This window comes from Seriola lalandi, unplaced genomic scaffold (genome assembly GCF_002814215.2).
Source record: "Seriola lalandi dorsalis isolate HSWRI2012SDOR001 ecotype SW California unplaced genomic scaffold, Sedor1 jcf7180002054872, whole genome shotgun sequence".
NCBI classification, from domain to species: domain Eukaryota; kingdom Metazoa; phylum Chordata; class Actinopteri; order Carangiformes; family Carangidae; genus Seriola; species Seriola lalandi.
This window is the reverse complement of record NW_019525425.1, coordinates 202,088-226,864: the sequence shown is the minus strand read 5'-3', so window position 1 is coordinate 226,864 and position 24,777 is coordinate 202,088. Positions and strand designations below refer to the sequence as shown.

Below are 24,777 nucleotides of genomic sequence, written 5' to 3'. Positions count from 1 at the left end.
AACACAGACAAACACTCAGATCTACCAAATAAGAAGTGCTATTGCATGCCAAACAAAGTTTTGCTTCAACTCAAAATGAAATCAGTTTTCCTTTCTTGCTGAGATCTGAAGCCTGTTAGCTTAGCTTAGCACAAAGACCAGAAACAGTGGAGAACAGCTAACCTGGCTCTATCTAATGTTAACAAAATATACCTAATCAGTACATAAAACCTAACCAAAAACTAACACTGGATGCCCTGTTTCAGGATATTTCTTGGATGTGTATCTTCCTGGAATCTCCGCTGGTCCTGGCCAAGATAGCTGTTTCCCCCTGTTTCTAGTTATTGAAAAGACATGGGACAGGTATTGATCTTCTCTCTACAAGAGAGCGAATACATTTCCCCAAATGTCAAACTAGTGCTTGAGGACGGTAAGAAAGAAGAACACTAATGCCACACAAAATGATGTGTATTTTTTGCCCTTTTATAAAAATCTTTGCTTTTTTCATGTAAAACACCAGAGATTCATGTTCTCAGACCTCTACAAACTATTAAACCAAACAATTTCACCAGTGAATTTCACTCTTTGGTTGAACTGTTCTCAACAGAATGGTTCATCATGCTGTTTTATCATTTGAGGAGGTATTACCTATCCGTTTACAAAATCTACTTACTGTTTAAAAATCAGTCATCTCCTCATATTAAAACAGAATCGACATGTTTAATATCACATAGTGACAAACATGCATTTTTAGAGCCAATGCCCTTTCCACAAGTGCTTCATCTGCCAAGCTTAAAAAGACATGTCAGGGGTTTGACAGCTGAGAAAACACAACACTGTGCTCAAGGATATCGGTGGAAGCTGGATGAATACCTGTATCTTCCTGCTTAGGAATCAGAGGATTTAGGTGGCGGTGAAAGCTTGTCAGCAATGACACACAAAAGCCTTTTTGTGCAGCACTGAACAACTGCAATAGCTGTGACTGAAGCAGCGATTATAATCAAGTTAAGATAGAAGATTTAAAAAATGAATTGCCCATTATTGCTGCTATAATAGGGATATGGTTTTGGCAAGGTGCTTAGCTCACACAGACAAGAAAGACACCATGTGATGAATCAAGTTAAACACTATAGGCACTAGTAAAACTGTCATATTAAGGTAGTGCTTCCAAGTTGTTGCTGTATCTTTTTACTGTAGCTACATGTCCAGTTTTTGGGTGTGGAATTGTTCTTGTGTTCATGTTGGGTTTTTTGTTTTGGTTATTGTTTATTGACATTTTGGGAAAATACTCATTCGTTTTCTTGCCAGTTAGACGAGAAGATTGATATCACTCTCATGTCTGTACAGTAAAATATGACCTGGTTAGCTAAACCAAGCACAAAGACTGGACACAGGGGAAACAGTTAGTCTGACTCTCTCCAAAAGTAACAAAATCCTCCTACCACCTCTAAAGCTCACATTTTAGCATTTTAGCTAACACATTTTTTCTAATTTGTATCTCAGTGCGGTGGTTCTACCGGGGGATTATGTGTCGGATTATTTCTCACTATTCCTCAGAATTAAACAAACAAGACATAACATGTTGATTTGTGAGCTTTAGAAGTGCTATAAGGCAGACGGTGTTTCCTTTGAACATAGCCTGGCTAGCTGTTTCCTGTTTTCCCTGTTTCAAGTCTTTGTGGTAAGCTAAACTAACCGGCTGCTGGCAGTAGTTTCATATTTACCTAACAGACTTGAGAGTGGTATCAATGCACTCATCTAACTCTAAGCACAAAAGTGGATTAGAGTATTTCTTTAAAACAAGGTTGAATTTTTTAAAATGACATCACTCTGTAGACTGAATTGCCTGCCATTACACGCCCACACACAGAATGAGCTGTACTGCACAACTCAAGAAAAAAAAGACAGCAAAAGCTTCACTTCACGGGAAATACTTTGCCAAAGCCACAAGAGCTCTATGTGGTAACACATCTCCTCTGACTCTATCCCCCCCCCCTCCTCTCTGCCTCTCTGTCAGACAGCAGACACACACAGAGAGAAATAAATCTGTGTTAATGAAGTAGAACAAAATAAGGAGGATGGTGCACGACTGCCACTGTATAACCATCCTAACGTGCAATCCTGTTGTGCAACTGAGGTTCTTTTCAGGTGCAGGCACGGGTAAAAAATGTTCATGTGCAGCTGCCTGGGCTCATGTGCAGGCTGAGACATCTATGAGGTGTTGAAACATGGATCCTAACAGAGCCCAACTGACATAGAGACACTGACATTTGCAACCAGGCATGACTATAATTGTGAGCTCTGATACAGATGCATTCTCTATCAGGTAAGGGGTGAGTCAGACTCTGTGTGAGTCATACAAAGAAAACCTGATCCACAACTGCCTATGAATAGCGACAGATACATAGATAATTTTATCATCTGCTGATAAATTAATTGGACAGTAATTTAAGGGATGGTTTAATCTCACTATCTTGATAAAGGTATTATTTTCCACAGGTGTTGAATTTTCTGTGAATTGGTTTGAGTTGAAAGGTGCTAATTGGAGTGTCGTTGGCTGACTCATTGAACTGTTCTGGCTCTGAGTTGGCCGCTCAAAATTATCTCATCCTGTTTAATTGATTCCAATAGGTGTGGACTGTTTGCTGCATTTTGTTTGCTTCATGGATTACTCAAAAGGCTTCATTACAGTTTTACAGACTTATGTGGTAGTTCACACCCTGAGGTCTAATGAGAGTCTTAAAAGTCACACAGTAATTATATGATTGATTCACATGAATTAAGGTGTGAATTGATGTGCCACTGGTTGGGAAGAGAGGCCTGGGAAGCAAGAACTTTTAGCCTAAAGGCTGATTTATGCTCCAAAAAGAACTTGTTCATACAATGTGTCGTATCGCCACGACAGCGGGCACAAGGGTTTATAACTGCTCCAAATGACTACATTCAAAGGTGAGGTAAAAAGGCTGCCGTCATGGAGAGTGGGGAAGCATTGTAATCGTTCAAATGGGGATAACGGCGCACACTGTCAGTGTCTTTCCTGGGAGGCATTTGTAGTGTTGCACTCGGTAAGTGGCAGATGTAGTTGTGTGAAGAATAAAAAGAGAAGGCTCGAGAGAGAGAAGTTCAAACCCTTTGTACTTTCTCACCTCACCTCCTCACACCAATTCTGATATCTGAAAGCTTCCGGGGGTGGGGTGGGGTGTGTTTCGACCACCTCTTTTTATAGGATTTCCTCAGAACTGTTTTTCATTATACAGGAAATGCATGACTACCGCTGTGTCCCTGTTTGCTCTTCCATGCTGTGCCATGTCTCATCAAAGGATTGTTTTTCTTCAAGAGTGTACACACTTGTACTCTTCGTTTCAGTTCACTGCATAAATCTTTCAGGCTATTAATTACTCAATGTGCCATCCCAACCGCCCTAACAGGCAGTTTTACACAATTTACTAACAACTGTCCAGTGATAGCCGTGCGACACCAGGGAGTAAACAGCCCACAGAGGTTTAATCATTGGGGATTTGCCAGCTCTGTGAAACTGATGAAGTCTCATGGATGAGCAATAAAACTGAACAAGCAGATTGTTTTATTTCAACTTGTCATTTTGCCACCTGGATAAATAAAAGAAACAATATTACCTAAATCCACATGCTTATTTTTCTATAAGTCAGTGTGGATATGAGAGAGACACACAATGACACACTCACACAGTGTGATTTAACGGCAGGTTTCCTGGGCAGTGCAGTGCTTCAGTTATGTAAACTGCCCCGGGTTTGGAGCAAGTCAACCGTCAGGAGTTTGCATCCTCACCAAGCCCCTGCAGCTGCTAATGCAAACAAGAAGCCTTCACTTACTCCACAGTGGCCTAGACTGGGTCAGGGCATGCACACGCACGCACGCACACGCACGCACGCACGCACACGCACGCACGCACGCACGCACGCACGCACGCACACGCACACACACACGCACACACACACAAACGAGAATCAAATTTAAATACAGAAATTAACACCTTCATCCTAAAGGGAAATTAAACCTTAACCGATAAGGTGTAATAAAAAAAAATATATGGCACATTTTAAGAAGTATTATTATTATTACATATCATTATATTATTTAGGGATATGTTTATAATCCAAAGTAGTCACTCAAATTATAAAAAAAAATTGCTAAAAAGTACAAAGTGCCAAGCAATGACCTGAATGACTGTGAATCTTCACCACAAGTGACGTTCATGAAACCATTTTGAGACGACTTTTGCTTTGTGACATGGTGCATTATCATGATGCACATTGCCAGCGACAATACTTGACAATACTTAGCTGTGGCATTCAAATGATTATTGATTGGTATTTAGGGTCTTAAAGTCTGTCAAGAAAACACTCCCCACACCATTACATCACCACCGGCAGCCTAAGCTGTTGACACAAGGCAGGTTTGGACCATGGATTCATGTTGTCGATGCCTAATTCGGACCCAACCATCTGTGTGCTTCAGTAGAAATCAAGCTCACCACAGTTGTAAACAGTGGTTATCTGAGTTACCGTAGCCTTTCTGTCAGCTCCAACTAGTGTGGCCCTTCTCCTCTGACCTCTCTTGTCAATAAAACATTTCCATCTGCAGAACTGGTGCTCAGTGAATGTTTCTTGTTTTTCACACCATTCAAAGTAAAAACTCTAGAGACTGTTGTGTGTGAAAATCCCAGGAGATCAGCAGTTTCAGAAATACTGAAACGAGCCCGTCTGGAACCAACAATTGTGCCACGATCAAAGTCACTGAGATCACATATTTTCCCCTTTTTGAGGTTTTATGTTAACATTAACTGACTTGTATCTGCAGGATTTTATGCATCCGCCAAGTGGATAACTGCATGAGTTCATTCAAATATATGGGTTGGTCGTTATTTCTTTTAATACACAAATTAATTAATCATCATAATCATCTTTGCCATTATGTCTACCTCAGCTCCAGTTGAAGAGCTTCTTATCTTCTATTTTTAAAAGATACATTATTAAAAGACACCTGCCACCTGTATATGTGCAGCCACCAAATGGTTAAAGTCTAGTGTTCAAATTCAAATGTCTAATTTGTTTGTCTTTGTTTGTAAAGAGCCGTTTCTCTCTGGCACAGGCAGAAGTATACGTGAGACACAAAGTGAAGGGCCCTTCATTTGCCTTGGCTGCAGCCCTGCTCTCCTGTGCAGCTGTCTCTGCCATCATTTGCTTCCCCACACTGAGCTGTGATGGACAGGTGGAGGCCTCTCACAGCAGCATCAATGCATGGCTCCAGGGCCCTTAGCCTTGGAGGCCCTAATGTATACTCGCTGATGCTAAACCCAAGTACACTTCAACAGGAAAATGTGGGGCTCTTTTTGCAGCCAAAACTAAACACGATTCTAAAATCCCACCTATAAGAATTCAGGACTTGGAAAGTGAATGCTTAAGTAGCCGCATGAGAGCACAACGGGTAGCAAAACCGTCTTTTAACTAAATTATTAAAAGACAAAGGTGGGTTATATTAATGCACAGATATATATATATATATATATATATATACACATGAGAGTTGGGAGATTATCCTGCATGGGTTTGTCCCTTCACCAATGCATTATTAATATAAATATAATGATTAGATTTAAAGTGAACAAAAACAAGCAATCAAAGAATATTAAGATCTGTCATTCAGTAAAATATCACCTTTGAAAAGAGTGAAAGTTTGTTTTCTTTCTAAATGTGAACGTTTGAAGTTACACAAGGTGATCCGTTTGGAATGAGCTGAGAACCATTTAAGTCCCTGAAAGACATCAACACATTATAAAACTGTAGACAGTAGAGTCTCCTTTCAGCAGCATAAACCATATTTTTAATCCACCAGCACAAACACTGAAGTAAAAGGCTCATGAACAAATATTAGACAGTAAATGCTGTAGTGCCAAATCATGATGCATAAGCAAACTATGGCAACTATGTGCCTGAGCTCCAGTAACAACAGGTACCTGAGAAATAACTCACCACTAATTGTTCATAATCATAAAGCATACGAGGCTGTCTTAGGCAAAGGGTGAGGTCCACTGCAAACTACATTACATGTCTATCACATCTGTCAGAAACTGAAATGAAGTAACTACACAATCAAACACATTATTAAAGTCATGTGGATAAGAGAGAATTAACTTAATGCAATATTCCCTGTGGTTATATTGTGTTATAAAACACGTCTCGAATTGACCATTTAAAACTGTTTATGTTGAGAGGTTCAAATTAAAATTTATATCATTCACAATAAATGCAATAAATAAATAATCCATAAACTGCTTCTTGGTTTGCTGAACAACCTAACACTTTACTCTCATTCCTTTGTTGCAGTTTTAACCACATTCGACTCTTTATTGTATTTTTTACTGTGTGTGCAGACTTTCTACTGTCCTCTGCGATTCATTATTTTATTGTATTTTTGTCGTTCTACTTTTCCCTTGCTGCAGAATATCCTTTGTAGGACAATGAAGATCTGAACTGAACTGAAATGGACTATCCAAGAAATTGGGATAAAAAAAATCATCACCTATTTTCATGTTTCGATGTGTTTTAAGTATGTTTCTGTCCTTTTAAATTAGATTCTGAGCAATATTCAGGTAGGAGAACTAAAGGACACAGCAAATGAGTTTTCAAATGTCAGCCAATTATTTACATTAGGGCTGCAAATAACAATTAATTTATTAATAATCTGTCTATTATTCTTTTGATTAATTGCTTTGTCTGTATATTGCCACAAAAAGGTGACAAATGATAAACACAGATTACTTGTTTTGTTTGACCAATAATCCAAAACTAAATAGTTTTCACTTTACAATATTATAAATCACATTTAAGAAGCTGGAACTATTACATTGTTTGAAGTTTTGTTAAATGACTATCAACAACTATCAAAACTGTTGGCGATTGTCCTTTCTGCCTATATACAAATCAATCAATCAGCTAATTATATTAGCAATAATTTACATGTATTTACATTTACTCTGTAAATGCTCACAATGAATAATACGACCATCCACTGTGATCCAGTGGCTTGTTTATTTGCCTCTCCCAGTCTCCTCTCACTAACAGGGGTGTCAGGTAGCTTTGCATGCCCACTGCACACTGATCTAACTGCTGCTCACTTTGCACCATGATGAGACATGCATGCTGGGTTTAACTAAAGACATACAAAAAATTATTTCCATAAACATGATCTATACCAAACTAAACATGAATAACATCTTCATCTGAAGTCTTAGCATCATAACAGATATTGCATCAGTCTTTGTTCAATACTTCAGCAGTAACTTAGATGAATGTCTCTTTCCTCATCTAATAATAATTAAATAGTTCTAAACAATAATAATCAAATAAATAAATCTAACACTTGCCTGAACAAGTAATTAACAAAGGCTGAGGATTTTAGAAATCAAATCTAGATTATACCTGGATAATTTTAAATTAAATACCTAGATTGTGTGAAATTATAATAATCCTACATCACAATTTTCACCTGTCTTCATTTTTCATCCAGCTTTCTCTATTTTTACCAAATTACCTTATCCTTGTTACCTTAGTTAAATTGAATTAATAGCGAACAGGTATGTGTACCTTCATGTTAACTCCTTATCCCATCACATACCCCACCCCATCATACAACAGGGCAACTCCAAGTCCCAACCCAGGAGTGCCACATCCCCAGCCCTCCCCACAGGACTAAACCTTTCATCGGGCTGTTTGTCTGCGCAAACCCACGCTCTCTCACCATGCTCCTGCTCTGACACATGCCCGCAGTGTTAACCCGTCCTGGTGTTGAGCGGTGGGAGTGTGCTGCTGTGTTTTCCTCTCTGTTTGTTTAAGAGATTAAGGTAGTGAACCCCAGCCCTGTGGAGTCCCCGGACTTCATACCACCAGAGCTGCACAGGGCGTCAGCATTGTCAGTCACTGGTGCCGGTGAAATTTAGAAGCGTTTAAAGTCCAATTAAAAGCAAAGGTTTCACAGATTAGACTATCTAAGAATGGACCTAGTGATTTAAAAATCAAAACTGCGTGCAGCAGTTTCTGCACTGCAAAAATAGACTGATATATGGAAAGAAGAACTTAAATGAGACTGACTTTAAAACATGTCTAGCAAGTATTACCACCAATTCCTTAGAAACATTCATAATCAAAACCAATTTCAAGAAACAATTTTTCTTTTAAGAGTTGGTTATTCCTGTCTCTCGGGTTTCGTCCAGGGATGATGATGATTACCTATATTTTGCATGCTGAAATCACAGGAGGGCCTTTGTCTGGAAAATATTTACATCTCTTAACACAGCTGGCTTGTCCAACCACTGGCACAAAACAAACAAGGAAGCAAGGTAGAAAAACAACTCATAGGTTAAGTTACCACTAAAGAGGTCTTTTAGTGTTAAACGTCAAAACAACATGGACCATTTTAGACTTTTTAAAATAAACTGAGGTTGGCTTTAAAGGGGAATTTGAATATGAAGAGGGAACTCTGTTTTAACAGTTCTGGTCTATGAAACTAAAAACGGTCCAGTATAGAATAAATCTGATAGTTCCAAGTTTATACATTAGAAGTAACTAAAGGTGAAAACTTAAAAATTCTAAACTAAATTCTGTATTTATTTTTTTGATTAACAGTAATTAACTAAAATCTAATTGAAAAAGTAGATCCTGATTTGGACAGACATTTATTACAGATACATAAAAAATGTGCCAAAACACTTGAAATAGAAAATTCCACCACAAAGTATGCAGACTTTGTCAAACATGAACAATAGGCCCTTATAAAGCTGAGGTATGTTGAGAGCATGTGATGCCTGGGGGGGTGTGGCCCCTCAGGTGCTGTGGAGGTAATACTCTCCAGGTAACACTGAGTGACTCATTTTGGCACACACCTTAAACACCACACATGGCACTCTTACACCTTACCTCTTCAACTTAACCTGAAAACAAACTGTGGGAATAAGCTGAGTATGCACTGCGTTTAATGAAACGGGATTTCTTGGAAACGCTTTTTTACTTCCTCTGCTTTTGATGAACTGTTGGATTTGGACTCAAAGACAGTGAGTTGTGAAAAACAGATGTGATTTTTCTGCAAGGATTGTTTGTTTCCACTGTCCAGGATCAAATTTGTTTCCTCCGGCAGACTGTGGAAGTACCAGTACTGCACAGCATTTGCAGTAACCTCAATTTATCATCTGTTTTCTGGGACATTTTTGAACTGTCCATGACAATGCCAGTGGTCAAAGTGGAGAAAGACTCTCCAGCAGACACTTTGTCTGACTCCAACCCTCCACCACAGACAGAGGAGCAGCCCAGAGGTCGGAGGAGGAAGAGACCTTTGCAGCGGGGGAAACCCCCTTACAGCTACATTGCACTCATTTCTATGGCCATAGCAAACTCCCCTGACCGCAAGCTGACATTAGGAGGCATCTACAAATTCATCACAGAGCGTTTCCCCTTCTACAGAGACAATTCAAAGAAATGGCAGAACTCCATCCGCCATAACTTGACTCTCAATGATTGTTTTATCAAGATCCCTCGAGAACCGGGGCGGCCAGGCAAGGGAAACTACTGGGCTTTAGACCCAAACGCAGAGGACATGTTCGAGAGCGGCAGCTTCCTGAGGCGGAGGAAGAGGTTTAAGCGCTGTGACTTGAGCACCTACGCCACATATGTGCATGAGACACCAGTTTTCTCTCCTGTCCAGATTCCCAGATCAGCTGCATATACCAACTCAGTCTACCCCAACATGACAGTCAGTCCAACCTACGGGCAGCAGCTTCCATCTGCCTACTACCCCTCCTCATCACCTCCTGGGTTCGGACCAGGTCAGACCCGCATGTTCAGCATCAATAACCTCATGGGACACCCGAGTCCAGCCAGCATGCTGGGAGGCCAAGGGCCAGAGGTGATGCAGCAGCCCAGCCGGAGCTTCAGTCCCGAAGGGCTGCCCAACGGATCCAGTCCCTGCAGAATGGGAGCGCCAGCCTTCCCGAGCCAACCGTGCGGAGGAGCCGTGCCATCCCGATCCTCTACGCATCCTGGGTTCACCTACTCCGGGCCAAGCGGCCACCTTCACCACCATGCACACCAGGGCTCATATGGACAGGGCCACACCCAGGGGTATGCAGCGACAGGACGGCTCCATGCCTCAGCCCACGGACCTGCCGAGTCTGTGGACCATTATGGCCGGCTCTCCCCGGTACAGCTGGGTTCTTTCTCCCAGTATAACAGTGCTGCAGGTCCTATCGGCAACACTGGGGGTTATCTGAGACACCCCACATACCCGGGGAATATGGACAGGTTTGTGTCTGCCATCTGAGCTACTGAGAACGTAGATCCCAGCATCTCTTTACCTTCAAACAGAACATCAGAGACTTGAGGAGGCACAAAGTGAGCCAGACATTTCTGCACACAAACATATTGCTTGTTTTTTTTTTTTTGTTTGTGACATTAAGGAGAAAACTAAACAGTCTGATTAAAAACGCCTCCCTCAACACAACTGTGATTTATACCATTAACCCCACAACCCATTTTCAGTTCTGACGGTAATTTACTTTTAGATCACACTTTAAATGTTGGTTTAAATGTCAAGGCCTCTTCACAGCATGTGAGGATGTAAAATTCATCTAATTTCATGTGTGGTTTTTTGAGCTTTTTGTCATGACTTGAATGTGCAAGTTAAATATTTACTGTTGAAATGACAGTCTTTGAAATGTTACTATAAATTATTGTGTTTCATGGTTCATAGGCTTTGCATTAAGTGGCTTGTATGAAGAACATCAGCTTTAGTACATTTGCATGTATTTTGTTGCCAAATGAAAATGCATATTAGGTCGTCATTTTCGAAATAAACAATTATATAGAACTTTTGTTCTTCAAGAATAAAAAATTTTAAATTATTGATGTATTATTGCTATTACAACTTAAGCAATTGTGCCATAATATTAGACCATACTTTATTGTCCCAGAAGAGAAATTTGATGTGTAGCCAGGTGACATTAGTCACATATCAGAATTACATCAGATATATTTGTACATGTTGTAATTAAACTATAAAACTATTATAATATATTACAAAATAACAAGGACCAACAGATCCAGACATAATGCCACTAGGTACAAAAATTACCCTCCAACATCTGTGTCTTTTGTGTTTACGTTGCTTCCTACACTGTTTCAGCTCAGCTGGTTTCAAGTGTTGTCTGGAGCCACAGTATTAGCAGTAACCGTGACCAGCCTCAGTTATCGTGTCCAGACATCTACACAGCACTTAGACACACACAGTTAATCTATCAAATGGATCCACTAATCAAGAAAATGAACGGACTTGTAACTCAATATTCCAGCCTTTAAAAGTAAGTGGTGCGCTAGAACATCCTCCACAAGTCTGCGTATCAGACAAGATGAGACTCGTGTGGAAATACTTCACTATATTGAAGACACTTGATTCAGAACACAAGCTTTGTTGACTGGTATGAATTGATGTTTTTTTCTGACACAGTATCCTCCTTTGAGAGGGTCCTAGTTCTTCTTGAGTGACGCTGAATCTTAATATCTATGTGGATTGAATAAGAATAACACTGATCATCAAGTGTCAAATTATGGAGGATGATTTAATTATTACAAGACCTGCACTCAAGACAACAGTGGCATGGGTGATACGCTTCAAAGATGCGCTACAGTGTCAGTTATGGTCCAATGGCAGGCTCTAATAGGTAAAGGGTGCTCTTTTCGCATACTGCACTTATTTAATATTATAAAATTAGTTGAGCAATATCTAAGTAAGAAAAAATGGATTTAAATACTCAGATGTAGCCTACAGTGGCATACATCCTTTATGTTGACAGTACACAGCGACAGAAGCAACATTGTGCTAAACCTTGACAAATGGGGAAAAAAAAGAAAAAAATCAGCTTTTTTTCCACATCCAATCTGAAACACATTATTACATTACATATTATTTTACACTGTAGGATTGTCCTAACTTACCGAATGCTTTAGTGTGCCGTAAGGAAAACGTCCATGCCGGAAGATATCATTTGTTTTCGTTTTAGGGGTAAGAGAAGACGGCTGAGAAGAGAGAAGAGGGTATAATTCATACTTACCATACTTACCATTTTCCCTTTTCACAAACTATCAGCTAACAGCTATAACCAAGTGCAAGACCAAGATAAGAAATTCAAACCCTTAAAAAAGATATCACTTTTATAATTATTGCCTGGTGAGGAAAACCTAAGTATGATTGCTAATAATTTGCAAAGATCTACCAAGGTGCAACACACATGTAGTTATTCAACACGGTGTATTTAAATCTAACTATGTTGATATTAATATTAACATGAATGTAACACAGGAATGTTTGCTCACCTTCTTGGATCAAGTGGAAGGAGCAAAGACAATGCATAAGATTTAAACGAAATATTTTAATCATACTAAATATATGAACACTTTGAGCCAGGACAAGCTAAAATCTAACACAGACATAAATACAATGAACAAAGGTGATAATAAACACATCAGCCAATGTATTCAACAAGCTGCTGGAGTTGTTCACAATTCTTCACAACTTCTGGCAGAGACAGCAGGATCTGTGTGGAGAAAATAAAAAACATCCATTAGCTCAAATATCCATACCATAGATTTTACACTCTTGACAGGATGCCAGATGTGAAAGAACACAGGAACCAATTTTAAATAGTCTCTCTTACCTCTCTGACTTTATTGATCATGTTGTTTAACATCTGAAGCTCATTCTCACTTTTGAGCTGGTTGCTCTGATGGATCATTTGCTGTGAGAGACGTTAAAACATCATGAACACACTGGATCACGTCCTCACAAGACAGTTTTAGGGTACTGGCATTAAAACACTGTATATAGTCAGAACTTACATGTCTCTTTGCTCTTTCAAGGAGTTTCACTCTGGCTTGCTCCACCTCCTGAAGACTCAACTTCAGTCTCTCCACCTAAGGATCAAAATCAAAGTGATGTATGTTAGAGAAAAAGAGCATGAAACCTGCAGTGTTTGCTCAGGAATAGGATGTATTGCTCTATTTGGCTCTATAAGCAACAGGATCATATGTACCTCTCTCAATAACTGGATCTTCTCTTCCATGAAATGTGCTGGGTTAGCTGACAGGCCACCAGCTTTTCTCAACTCCTCACGCAGGCAATGACACTCCACCTTCGACTGCTGGAGAGAGCGACGCAGCTCAACCACCTCCTTCCGCAATTCCTGTGAAGTATTGGCCAAAAAACACATTACATTTAGTCAAATCTCTCTGCTGTTTTCACACATTAAATGGCCAAATGAATTATTCATAAGTGGCTTTGAAATATATACATGGATTCTGACTTACGTTACTGTCGGCCTTGTGTTTATTTAGAATTTCCTGGGCGTCTTGAATTTCTGCCGACAACTTTGACACAGTTTTCTCATCCTGCGTAAAAAGAGAGAGAAATTTAGTGCTTTTCTCAGCTCAACACGAATCATTCCCATCAGTCAGCCCTTTTTTTTTTTTGCCATCTTAGACTTTTTTAGGGATCATATATAGTATAGTTACCACTGTCAAATTATACTGCGTTTCTTACCAGAGCTTTCTGCTGCAACGCCTGGCTGCCCCTCTCAACCAGGCTGTTCAGGCGGCTAAGTTGATGCTTCAGCTCAAACACTTCATCCTCATGTTTGCTGTTTGCAGCCTGCTGCTCCTCCTGCAGGCCATAGCTGGAACAGAGCAGGAAATAAAGTTGGATTTTACTTTACATTTGCTTGAACAATGCTCTTTTCTAATCATAAAATTAATTTTTCCAATTGTTCCAATCAATCATCATCTTTATATCTCCTAAGTTCACATTTGGTTTTCTTTACTATTGAACACCTTTTTGACAGATGCAGTGGCAAAAACATCAAATATTCATTAGTTCCAGCTTGTCAATTGTGAGGATTTGTTGTATTTATTGTCTCATGAGATAATAAATACAAAATCTTTGGGTTTTGGACAATTTGTTTGAATGACATCCCCCTGGACTTAAGAAAACATTTCACTTTTTTCTGGGGTTTTATAAACCAAACAATTAATCTAGAAAAGTAACAAATCGGCAGAATTGTTGATGAAAATAATTAGTTGACTCAATAAATTAACTGACTACCAAAATAAATGGAAGTTCGTTTTCTGTCATTCATAAAGCAGAGAATGCCAAATATTTGATGTGTCCAGTCTCTCAAATGTGAGTTTTTTGCTTTTTTGTCAGTTTTATGTCACTGTAAAGTGAATATTTTTTGGTTTTGAACAGATGTTCAGAAAAAAAGAAAACAATTTGAAGACACGACCTTGGGCTGTGGAAACTAACACTGGGCATTTTTTAGTATTTTCTAAGATTTAATAGACTGCACAGACTTCACTGCACATCCATTTATCTAAAATATCGCCAACTAATGAAAATATAGTAAAAGTGATTAGCTAAATAAAGAACAACTAATAAATCATTAAAGAAGTAAATTTATCAAAAATAATCAGATTCCAATATGAAAAAATTACATATTTTCCAGCACTTACATGGTGTTGTGCAGCTCCTCCAGCTGAGCGTCTTTGCGCTGTTGCACCAGCTTCAGGGTGCTGGCGAGCTCCGTGACGGTGCTGCCCAGGTCAACCAGCAGCTCTGCCACACTGCTCTGATCCTCCTCCTCTGGTTCAAACTCTACTGCATTTAAATTCTTTTTAGGAGTCACGGCTGCAATGCGGGTGAAGGCGCTCATCTCACTGAACAAAGTTTCACACTGTGGCTCAGGCATGTCTGAGGGGACTGAAGAGACAGTGAACTTAGATTTTCAATTGTCACACCGTCATTGGTTGACATTCAATCCCTCTCTGAACTGGGCTTGAAGTGTTGCAATTAGATTTTTCCCATGTAGGCGTGCAATTTTCACTTTCAATCAGTTATAGCCCATATAACTATAGTGTATATAGTGTGCTAAATTACTCTGACACACGTTAGTTCAAACAAGCAGGCAATTTTAGCAATACATTTTACCAGACTAGAGGAAAATGGCAGCTGAGTTTATTATCCTTGGGGGAAAAGTGGTGATTGTAACACCAGATATTGTAGAAACAACAAAAATAATAAGAGTATTGATGAAAACACAACCACCAGCTTCTTTTGAAGGGAGGAACATTTTGAGTTATTCTCGGGAAATGGACTTTTAACCTTGCTTCACAGGATATCTATACCTCCCTTCTATAAAGGGGAGGCGTATTTGACAGGGGTTTGCTGAACACACAGTCAACCCATGTTTGAGCCATTCAAATGGAACAGCTGTTGTCACACTGTTCAGAGACACCTGTTTGAACTTGCTTGAACCATATTAAGTTAAATAAATTGTAATATCAGCTCTCATCCTCAATAGAAACATATGTTCACGAAAGCAGTGCAAGTGTCTGATCTAAGTACGACCCAGGTCAGAGATCATGAAGCAAGGCTGGATGATGCACCTGGACCCATTCAGACTGACCACCATGCGTCTAACCAGCATGTCAGTCTCAAAGCTGCTAGTTGTGTTCAAGATTCAAGTTTAAAAATAAGAAAGGCTAAGTAACTGGCTGCTATAGTGAGCAAATACAATCTGTTACTATTTTAATTTTTGTTTTTTTATTGACCGCCTCAGAGCAAATTAGAGTCATAAAACATATGCAGGGTGGGCTACAGTACCTGGTCCGGGAGGTGTCTCTGTTTTTACGTCTTCCTCCTTCTCAACAGTTAATGCGACCATGATGCTGTCAACAAACGAGCTGGAGGGGTGCCGGCGCTCCAAGCTGTGGACTGGTTGAGAATCTTTATCCTTCCATGGATCTGCTTTCTAAAGAGTAGAAATAGAGGCCTGTGTAAATACCTGCTACTACAAGTTATTTTTTAAGTTTCGTAAACCAAGTAGTTTCAGAATGAAAACGCAGGTTCACATGTCACGATGCCTCTGGGAGAATCAAAAGCAACATGTCTGTTTCTTTAAATATGGAATAGAGAGTAGTGGACACCATTTAATTTTGTCAGTTTCAGATCATTTCAGAGAAAATTGTGATTTTTCTTTTTCAAGTGGGGAGGTAACAATAATTTTGACCCTGTCAGTACATGGGCGCATATGAAAGTGAGACAACGGTGGTGACATCTAGCTGCTGTTATGCAGTTCCCAACTGTTACCTGGTCGTTGAGAGCTGCATGAAGCTCGTTGGTCAGCCCTCGCAGTGTGTGATGCAGCAGAGTGATCTCAGTGACTGCCTGAGCCAGCTTCTCTCCAAGCTCCAGCTGGGTTGCACTGGCTCTGGACCTTGTAGTTTCCAGCTGCTCCTGTAAACTTCTGTTCTCAAGCCTGCATCACACATACACAGATAAGTTATCGCTAAGCATATAGACAAAATGTTAAACATTGTTAGACAAAGATTAGAACAATTTGTAGTATGATTAACACAGTTCAACATATTAACTATATTACATACTGTTGTTGATCAAAACAAAAAAGTTTTTTAACAAAACCAAAAACAGTGGATGACAACAAAATGCTAAGGTACTTAAGTAAGACAGCAGTGGTGTCCACCTGACAGATGGGACGCGCCACATCTAATCAAGATTTCTCACTAGCATATGGCTATAGGAGCAGCGCATTGATCTAAGTAATTACAGATTTAGCTTCATTAATAGAATGCAAAAAAAGATAAGCTCATTAAATGTATGACGTCAACTTAAACTTACTGAAGTTGACCAAGTTCTCCTTTTAGGTCCTCACACTGGATGTTCCTCTCCCGGAGCCCCTGCAGGTTGGCCCTCAGCATACGCTCACTTTCAGCCACCTGCTCCCTTGCCAACTCATTCTCCATCTGTAAGAACTGACACACACAGAGACACAAGCAGAAAATTAAACCATAAAACCCACGATGAAACGGAAATCACATATTATTCCTATGCTGACAACACCTGACTGTAAAATAAAATAACTGCCAATCAAGACAGCGAAGGGGATTAAAAATTATTTTTTAATTACTTGCAAAAAAACTACTATTCCACTGTGTGGGAACAGATGATCAGATCTTGGATTTATGATTGCTTATACGATTACAGTACTTTTATGAGCAATAATCAAGTATTATGTAAAAATGTGCATGCTATCCTAACTACGGCCGAATCAAAGAATTTTATTGGTCATCCAATACAAACATTTGGCTTTGCTGACAATCTTATTGATTCTGGCAATCCTGTCAGTCAACAAAAGCAACAACATGCATGAACAACAATATAAAGAAAAAGTGAGAGGGTCTAGATCAGAGAAACTTTCCAAGCCAAGAATCCAAAAAGAACCGCAGGTGTAACATATATAAATATATTCATTCTACAAGCTAACCTCGTTCATTTCCCGCACGCCACTGAGTTGTGTGCAAACATCCTGGAGCTGCTGGAGCTGCATTTTCTGAGACTGTGAGAGGGTCTGAAGCTGACTGAGTTGTTCCTCACTTTCAGCCAGAGTCTGACTCAACTCACACACATGCCGCTCCGACTGGCCCAGCAACATCTCCAACCTGCACACAGGCACGGACAAAACACAAACGGTGGCATTAGCGGCAGTATTTTCTATATAATTTGTTGATGTGTGGCAGGGAGGTCCTTATTGGTCACTATCTATCAGAATTCAAGAAGTTTAAACTCCCTTTCTTCATCACTGCATATGGACAACTGTGATGGCATCTTGTCAGCAACTTCCTTTCCTAATCAAACGAGTGTATGAAAACAGAAAATGTGGAAAATGTGGATACCCAAACGCCTATCCACACATTTAGAAATAAATGTAAAGTAACAAAGGAAATAAAGAAGTATGGGAGAAAGTTTTAACAAAGAAAAACATTTCTTCAAACCATTAATCCATTTCAAGTTATTTGTTGTTGTTTTTTGTTTCAGCATTGTTGCCACTTACTCATTTGCTCTGTCCTTGGCTTGCTGGATGTCCTTCCATGACTGCTGCAATCTAAAAATAACAACTTGTTTTAGCCCCTGCATGCTGTATATCAGTGAGGGTATTTTTGCTTCTTCAATTTTCTCCTCGATACAATTTTCTTTATTTTTTACAATAAAATTTGTGATGTTGCAGGGATCATACTTTGTAGTCTCAGAAGCGAGGGCCTGCTCCAAGAAGGTGTAGGAGGCCAACGTTGAGGAAACTGTAGCAGACAACTCTGTCACCTTCCTCTCCAGCTGACCCCTCTCTTCCTCTCTTTCTGTTAGCTTCTGACGCAGCACACCCATCTCTGAAATTTCATGAAAAGAAATTTTAGAGGCTGATAACTAACGGTTTGAAAAAAGAAAGAAGAAAAGAAATGACCAAAGCAACATATTCACTTGAGTTTTTACCTGAGGTCAGAATTGTCACCTGCAGATTTAAATCACCAATGTGTTCTCTGGCAGTTTGGAGATTCAAATTAGCTTCGTTCAATTCTTCTTCGATCTGTTAAACACAGTTTCATTTAAATTAAAACAAATCAAAAAAAAAACCATCTCTATGATTTGCAGTCATCACTCTCATAAAACAAGTCGTCCAGCAGTGCAAGGCAATAAACATCCCAATTAAATGATTAAAGTCTGACCTGCTCTCTCTCTTCAACAGCTTGGTCTCTTGCAGAAATATGCTCGTCTCTATCTCTCAAAGCATCTGCTGCCTTCTCATTCAGCTTCAGAAGCATGGGAACAGTTTTCTGCAGAAGACCTCTGACTGTGCTGAGCTGTAGAAAGATGATCAAGCAAAACCGTCAGCAACATTAGTATCATTATATTTGAAATAAAGTTGTCAATGTTATGTCCATTCCAAGCAAAATAATATGAATAATATGAATATACTGTTAAGTTGTGAGAAATTGTCACAGAAATCAAAATACAATTTAAAGAAAATGGTTTAAAACGAAGCACAGTTGATGTTGTTGTTAGTACTCTGTCATATAAGATCTCAGTCCTTCCTGCTCAGCTTCTGTAGAATCAGATTCAGATTTCTGGGTGGAGCTGGAAATATATATATATTAAAAAAAGAGCTCTGGCTACGAGATGTGAGGCCATGCAAGTCGACTGAACATGTTGTGGATTCTACTTTACTCGGCCTGTTCCTGCCGTGGAGCTAACGCTAGCTAGCAGCTGTCTGCAGATATCAGGCTGAGGTCTTGTCAACGTTAACGGTGCAGATGAATCAGTCAGCAGACTTTCAGTTTCTGCCCTGTCAGAGCTCAAAGTTTTAATTAAAATTGATGTCTGTACCTTATTGAAGCATCTGTCACTGACAGTCTATGCCTAACTCTATGGGATAGAATTTATTTCAAAATAAGTACTTTGTCCACAGTTTCATAACTGAAATATGTTCACAATTTAGCTGATTATGTGCAATATAAAAAAATTGTATAGTGATGCTCGCTTGTTGATGTAGAGGAAATTTAAGGTCCCTGGATTGATTCTGAGAAGCACTTTACACAACATTAGTATTTAACTGATGTGACTGAATTGTCAAGAATCAAAATCAAATGGAATTGGCATAAACTGCACATACTTCTTTCATCAAACTGCACTGCTCCTCCATGGTTTGGAACAAAAGATCAGAAGCAGAGTCCAGCGTTTCAGTGTAGGCCTGGTTTAATGCAACCTGCATTAGTAGAGAAAAACAAGAAAAAAAAGAAATTAAGACACATTCTGAAGGATGTTATGCTGATGTTTTGCAGTATTGGTATGTTATTACAATACTGATTTTTGTTCTTGCCTGTTCTGGGTAGGCCTGGTTTACAGCTGCCAGAAGTTCTTGCTGAGACCCCACACTCTTCTCTAGCTCTGACATTTCTGTGGCACAGTGTGTTCTCAGCTGATCCATCGCACTGAAGGCCTGGAACCAGACAATCAGACACACACTTTATGGAAAGAAGAATGCAAGAAAAATTAACTTTGGAGGGCAGTTTGAATATTCTCCATAATGCTTGTATTTAGGTCAACCAGGGCAGGAAAACTACCACTCCACAAGCTACACAAAACATGAATTATTAAGAGGACTGTGATGTTTCTTTCATCTTATCTTTCCACCCAACAAAAGGATGAAAAAGTGCAGCCCTGCTGTTTGGAAATAACCACAAAATGATGTTGTGTTGCACCCTGCAGCAGAGACACTTGAAAATGGACATAAAAAAACAAACAAGCAAACAAACAATAGATCTACCAAGGCCACATGACAATTAAGAGATTAGTCACTGTTTACCGCCTGCTTGGCTGTGAAAGCCTCCTCCATCTGTGTCCTCATGTCATCTCTTTGGTGAAGAGCATCTTTGACTTTCTGCATCATTCGTGTTTGTGTCTCCTTTGTTTTCTCAAACAGAGATTTCATCTGACCATACTAAACAGCACAGAGGGAATAAATCAGCTAAATTCAAGCACATAAACATGAACCATTATCGAAGTGTACACAGTTAACACATGCAATAATGTAAACGCTGGAAATACTTATATGGTTGATATCATGTAAGAATGACATGCGAGACACATTTACATACATGTGAAACAAGGCTTTGATGGTCCCCTCTGACAATGTCTTCTATTTCTTTCATGTTGGAGAGAGCAGCATCCGTGTCACTACTCAAAGAAGTCTGTTGGGACAAATACACACACTACACTGTTATTAAACAAAATCAGGTGTGTTAAAAAAAAATTTCACATATAAATAAAGTAAGTCATAGAAAATATAATTTTGTACAATTTATATACAGGTGTAAGAAGACAGTGACATGAAAGAGCATTGTACCTGTAAAATTTATACAACTTAGGGCAAGTGTTCTATCAATGTTTGTGTCTCACCATGGTGACCCTCATATCCTGCATACTCTGTATGAGGTTCTGTAGAGAATTTCTGTCCAGCTCCAACTCATTAATCCTGCTCAGAGCCTCCATATAAAGGTCCCGGTGCATTGTTGTCTATTTGAAATACAGATACATAATTCAATATACAAAAGTACCAACTCTAAATCTCTCCCACTGTCAGAGTCTTGTATGAATGTGTCCTTACCTGACTGAGTTCAGTGTGGTCTGTCTGCACTAATTTCTCCCTGAGCTCTGAAGGTGCAGGGCCTGCAGAAGGACTTCCATGTGCTCTGGCTGCAGCCAATTGCTGCACCAGAGCCTCCACCATGATCATGCTAGACCGTAACCTCTGCTCCAGCTCTTGTCTGGGGAGGCACTCTAGGCTACCTGGAGGTACACTGAAATCACATGAATAGAAAGAAAGAGTGAAGAGGCAGACAGAGAAACACAAGAAAGCAGAACTGGCTGTGCCATAATGATTGGCAACATTAGTTTATTTAACAATAAATTCATCACTAACACTTACTTCCACAGGAGGGGGTCAGTAATAGTGCAGGAATCAACAACAGAGAATTCCCTTTTTCTCTCAAACTGGCCAGATGTATTGAGGCTGCGGTCTACCAGTTTCACAGCAGTGGTGCCCACACAAACACTGTGGGTTTCTGCAGGACTAGCTCTTGCTGACTGGACTGTGACGACAGCAGGAGGTGGAGCAGAAGCAGAGACAGCAGCAGGACCCATCTTTCCAGATGCCAAGATGAGGAACTCTGCCATCTGCCGGAGCTGCTGCTGAAGGGGACCATCTGGAATCAACGGGAAATCCAGAACTGGCTTCTCCATCTCAGACTGGGGCACAGCACGGGGCTTCACACCCACACCCTCATCCAGCTCAGTGACTGGGCCTGACTGGAGCTTGTAACCCAGTGCTGTAGAGTTGAACAGAGGACGTGGCATGGGGCTCTCCAAGTGCTCTGCCCATAACCCAGCGGGGTCAGTATTAACAGGAGCCACCAAGCTCTTTTCACCCTCGAGAGCAAAGTCGTCAGCTACAAAATGGTCAAAAGCAGGATCATTATGAGCCTTTAATACAGATAGAGAAGCTCTCCGGACAACAGGACTGAGGATTCCAAACTGCAAAGCTGATGCTACTGAGGGACACTGTGACAGCACTTTCAAAACATTAGAGAGGTTGTCTGCAGAGTTACAAAAAACAGGTCCATTTCCTGATGAGCCGAGGGCACTGTCTTTTTCCTCACTGGATTCAGGCAGTCCACTGTTTGAACGTATTTGAGAGACATGTTCCAGAAGCTGCTGCACTTCCACAGGGGTGGGACTCTCTGCTGAAGCCACAAGTTTGCTGCGGTAAGAAGACTCTGCTTTGTTAAGCATTGAAGGCAACACACTGTCCTCAGGGTGTATTGAGTGCTTTGATGTTTCTTGAACTTGACAGTTAATGGATTCATTATCCGAAGCTTTTAACAATGTGTTAGTCAGCAAAGATGTGGTGAAAGCTGGTGGGTGAGTATCTAAAACAACTTCATAATTTTCCACACAGCAGGGAGGTTGTTCCTTGTCATCTCGGATTTGATCCTGTGTAACAGAAGTTGGTCCAGTGTCATCCAGGGGCTGGCAGATCACAGCGTGGTCATCAGGCAGAGGGAAAGTCTTCTCAGACAATCGGGTGCCATTTGATTCTTCAACCTTACTTCCAGCACTGATTAAAGAGCCAAATGCAACAGCCTCTTGTGTGCCAGTCTGGCTATCACGTACCACCAAGCTAATCTCACCCATAGCACCAGCGCTGCATGGCACTGGTTCCTGGGAAGTGGAAAGGTTGCCACTTGAAGTTGATGAATAATTTTCACTATTACAGTATGGGTGATCTAAATGATCATTACCGTTTTGCGCATCATGGTCACCAGCTGAAACACTCTGATTTATGCTACAACTGTATGACACACTGCTGGTCACAGTGTAGTCGGCTGGTAGAGGAACAGTCTCATTTATAAGTTTGGTGCCATCTGAAATTTCTATCTCACCCCCAGTGCAGTTAAATGATTTGAAGGTTACATCACTCAGTCCATTAGCAGGTTTTTCAAAACCATCTGGGATCTCAGAGAAGGTGGTGTTGACAGGAACACCATTTGCACTGCCGCAGTAGGGATGTTCAGCATGTTCCGCTTGACACATTTGACCGTAGACAGAGAAATTAGTTGAATTTACACTGTTGTCTTGTAAAGATTCACCAAGCTGTGCCTGGGGCAGAGGAATGGTCTCATCATGTTGTCTGGTGACATCTGCAACTTCTACCTCACCTCCATCACAGACAACAGATTTCCAGGTGACATCTTTCTCTCCACAGCAATCTCTCTGAAGCACTCCTGAATCTTCTGTGGCAGGTTTATCATCCAGGCTGCCAGAGGCCAGTGTAGTGCTGGGAATTTCACAGAGGCATGCTGCATCAATGTCGACCGAAGAAGCATCTATCATCTCGGGACTGTAATAGGGATGTTCTATGTGGTCACCGCATGACTGAGCTATCATACTGTCAGATATAACTGTATCTTCAGTTTCAGTGTTACATGTAGCCTGATCATTGGGCAAAATAATGCTCTTATCTTCACACACTGAAGAGCCTGAAATCTCAACCTCACCACCAGGACAGACGAAGGATTTGAATGTTACATCTCCAAGTCCACAAGGGGTCTCAGCAGTTGTCATATCATTCATGGGGGCACTGGTTTGTATCACTTTGATGGTTGGAGGACAGTGCAAGTGGGACTCGGGGTCACAGAGAGGAGTATCACCCTGTTCATTAGAAAGGATAGAAATAAGAAAAAGTCACCAAGGGAATGAAAACAATGTCACCATTTCGATGTACTGCTATAAACCCACCTTTGTCATTTTCACGGCACCAGCACTTGATTTCAGCCTAGATGAGGGAGTTGACAGGTGCAGCATTTCATTCTCCAAACTTCGCAGAGGGGTACGCTCTCCATATTTGCTGGAAGGCTAACATCATCAAAAGTTGAAATAAGATATTATTAACTTGCTTATTCAGACTTTAAGACTGTACACTGTAGATGACAGAGTGCAAATGTCTTACCAAGCCTTCCCCAGTGGAACTTGACTTCCTGGACGACATTACTCTGTATCTGTACAACTGCATAAAAGATGATTTCCCATTAAATATGTTTTTAACTGTTGACGGCAAACTGTTTTGACTCCAACGTTAAGCCAGTTTCTAGACAGAAATGTCAACATTAACAAGCTAGCTAAAATGCTACTGACTTTAATTCACGTATCAAGTGCAGGCAGTCGCCCAGAAGCAAGATTTTTAGCGCATTCATAAACGCTCATAAGTAACCAAACCTAACATGGATGTGCAGAGTAACACGAAATTATCACACAATGCGTTGCTAAACATAGTGTCACCAAGGGCGTAAGTTAGGGTGGCAAACTTGTCTGAAAGACAGCGTTACCAAAGTCGCTAGCTATCGTTAACTCTAGTTAAGTTTACGCACACTTAAATTACGATCATTTTAATATAACTAAACTATAATCTGCCTGAGCCACACCATTAAATTATGTAAAAGCACATTACCTTCCGAACTTTGACGGCCAATTTTGACCAACGTTACAAAACTGAACAAGAAAAACAAATCTGGGCTCGACGGCCATCAACCGCGTTTCATTCAAAACACAAATGTCAGTTCTGCTATTGGTCAATTTCTCTTCTTCGGTTGTTGTGTGACGCACCGGGTGGACGTAGTGCGTAGAACAACGTATTCCCGCCCCCTACAGGACGTTAATGTCACAACTCAATATGAAATATACAGCTTTCTCCCATGTGACCTCCTCTGCAGGCAGTGCTTTATAAGACATTTCGTAATTCTTTCCTTTTAATGTTATGCC

General features: G+C 40.3%; 2 protein-coding genes across 2 annotated transcripts; one reads left to right on the top strand and one right to left on the bottom strand.

The window, feature by feature from the left end:
- The first annotated feature begins 8,884 nt into the window (after positions 1-8,884).
- foxe1 (forkhead box E1) lies at positions 8,885-10,909 on the top strand. The gene has a single exon (XM_023428203.2). It carries the CDS (start codon positions 9,232-9,234, stop codon positions 10,327-10,329), a length of 1,098 nt encoding a protein of 365 aa, XP_023283971.1. The 5' UTR covers positions 8,885-9,231; the 3' UTR covers positions 10,330-10,909.
- A 1,504-nt stretch (positions 10,910-12,413) lies between these two features.
- Positions 12,414-24,566, bottom strand: spag5 (sperm associated antigen 5). Its single transcript, XM_023428184.2, has 25 exons — positions 24,467-24,566; positions 23,969-24,025; positions 23,758-23,874; positions 21,389-23,670; positions 21,068-21,260; positions 20,860-20,976; positions 20,559-20,651; positions 20,267-20,401; positions 19,781-19,900; positions 19,574-19,666; positions 18,630-18,764; positions 18,397-18,490; positions 18,146-18,293; positions 17,963-18,013; positions 17,396-17,570; positions 16,750-16,883; positions 16,201-16,369; positions 15,715-15,862; positions 14,565-14,811; positions 13,600-13,732; positions 13,368-13,448; positions 13,094-13,243; positions 12,900-12,974; positions 12,719-12,799; positions 12,414-12,598 (listed from the first exon to the last, which is right to left on the bottom strand). Exons 2-25 carry the CDS (start codon positions 24,005-24,007, stop codon positions 12,527-12,529), a joined length of 5,082 nt encoding a protein of 1,693 aa, XP_023283952.1. The 5' UTR covers positions 24,008-24,025; positions 24,467-24,566; the 3' UTR covers positions 12,414-12,526.
- Positions 24,567-24,777: the final 211 nt, after the last annotated feature.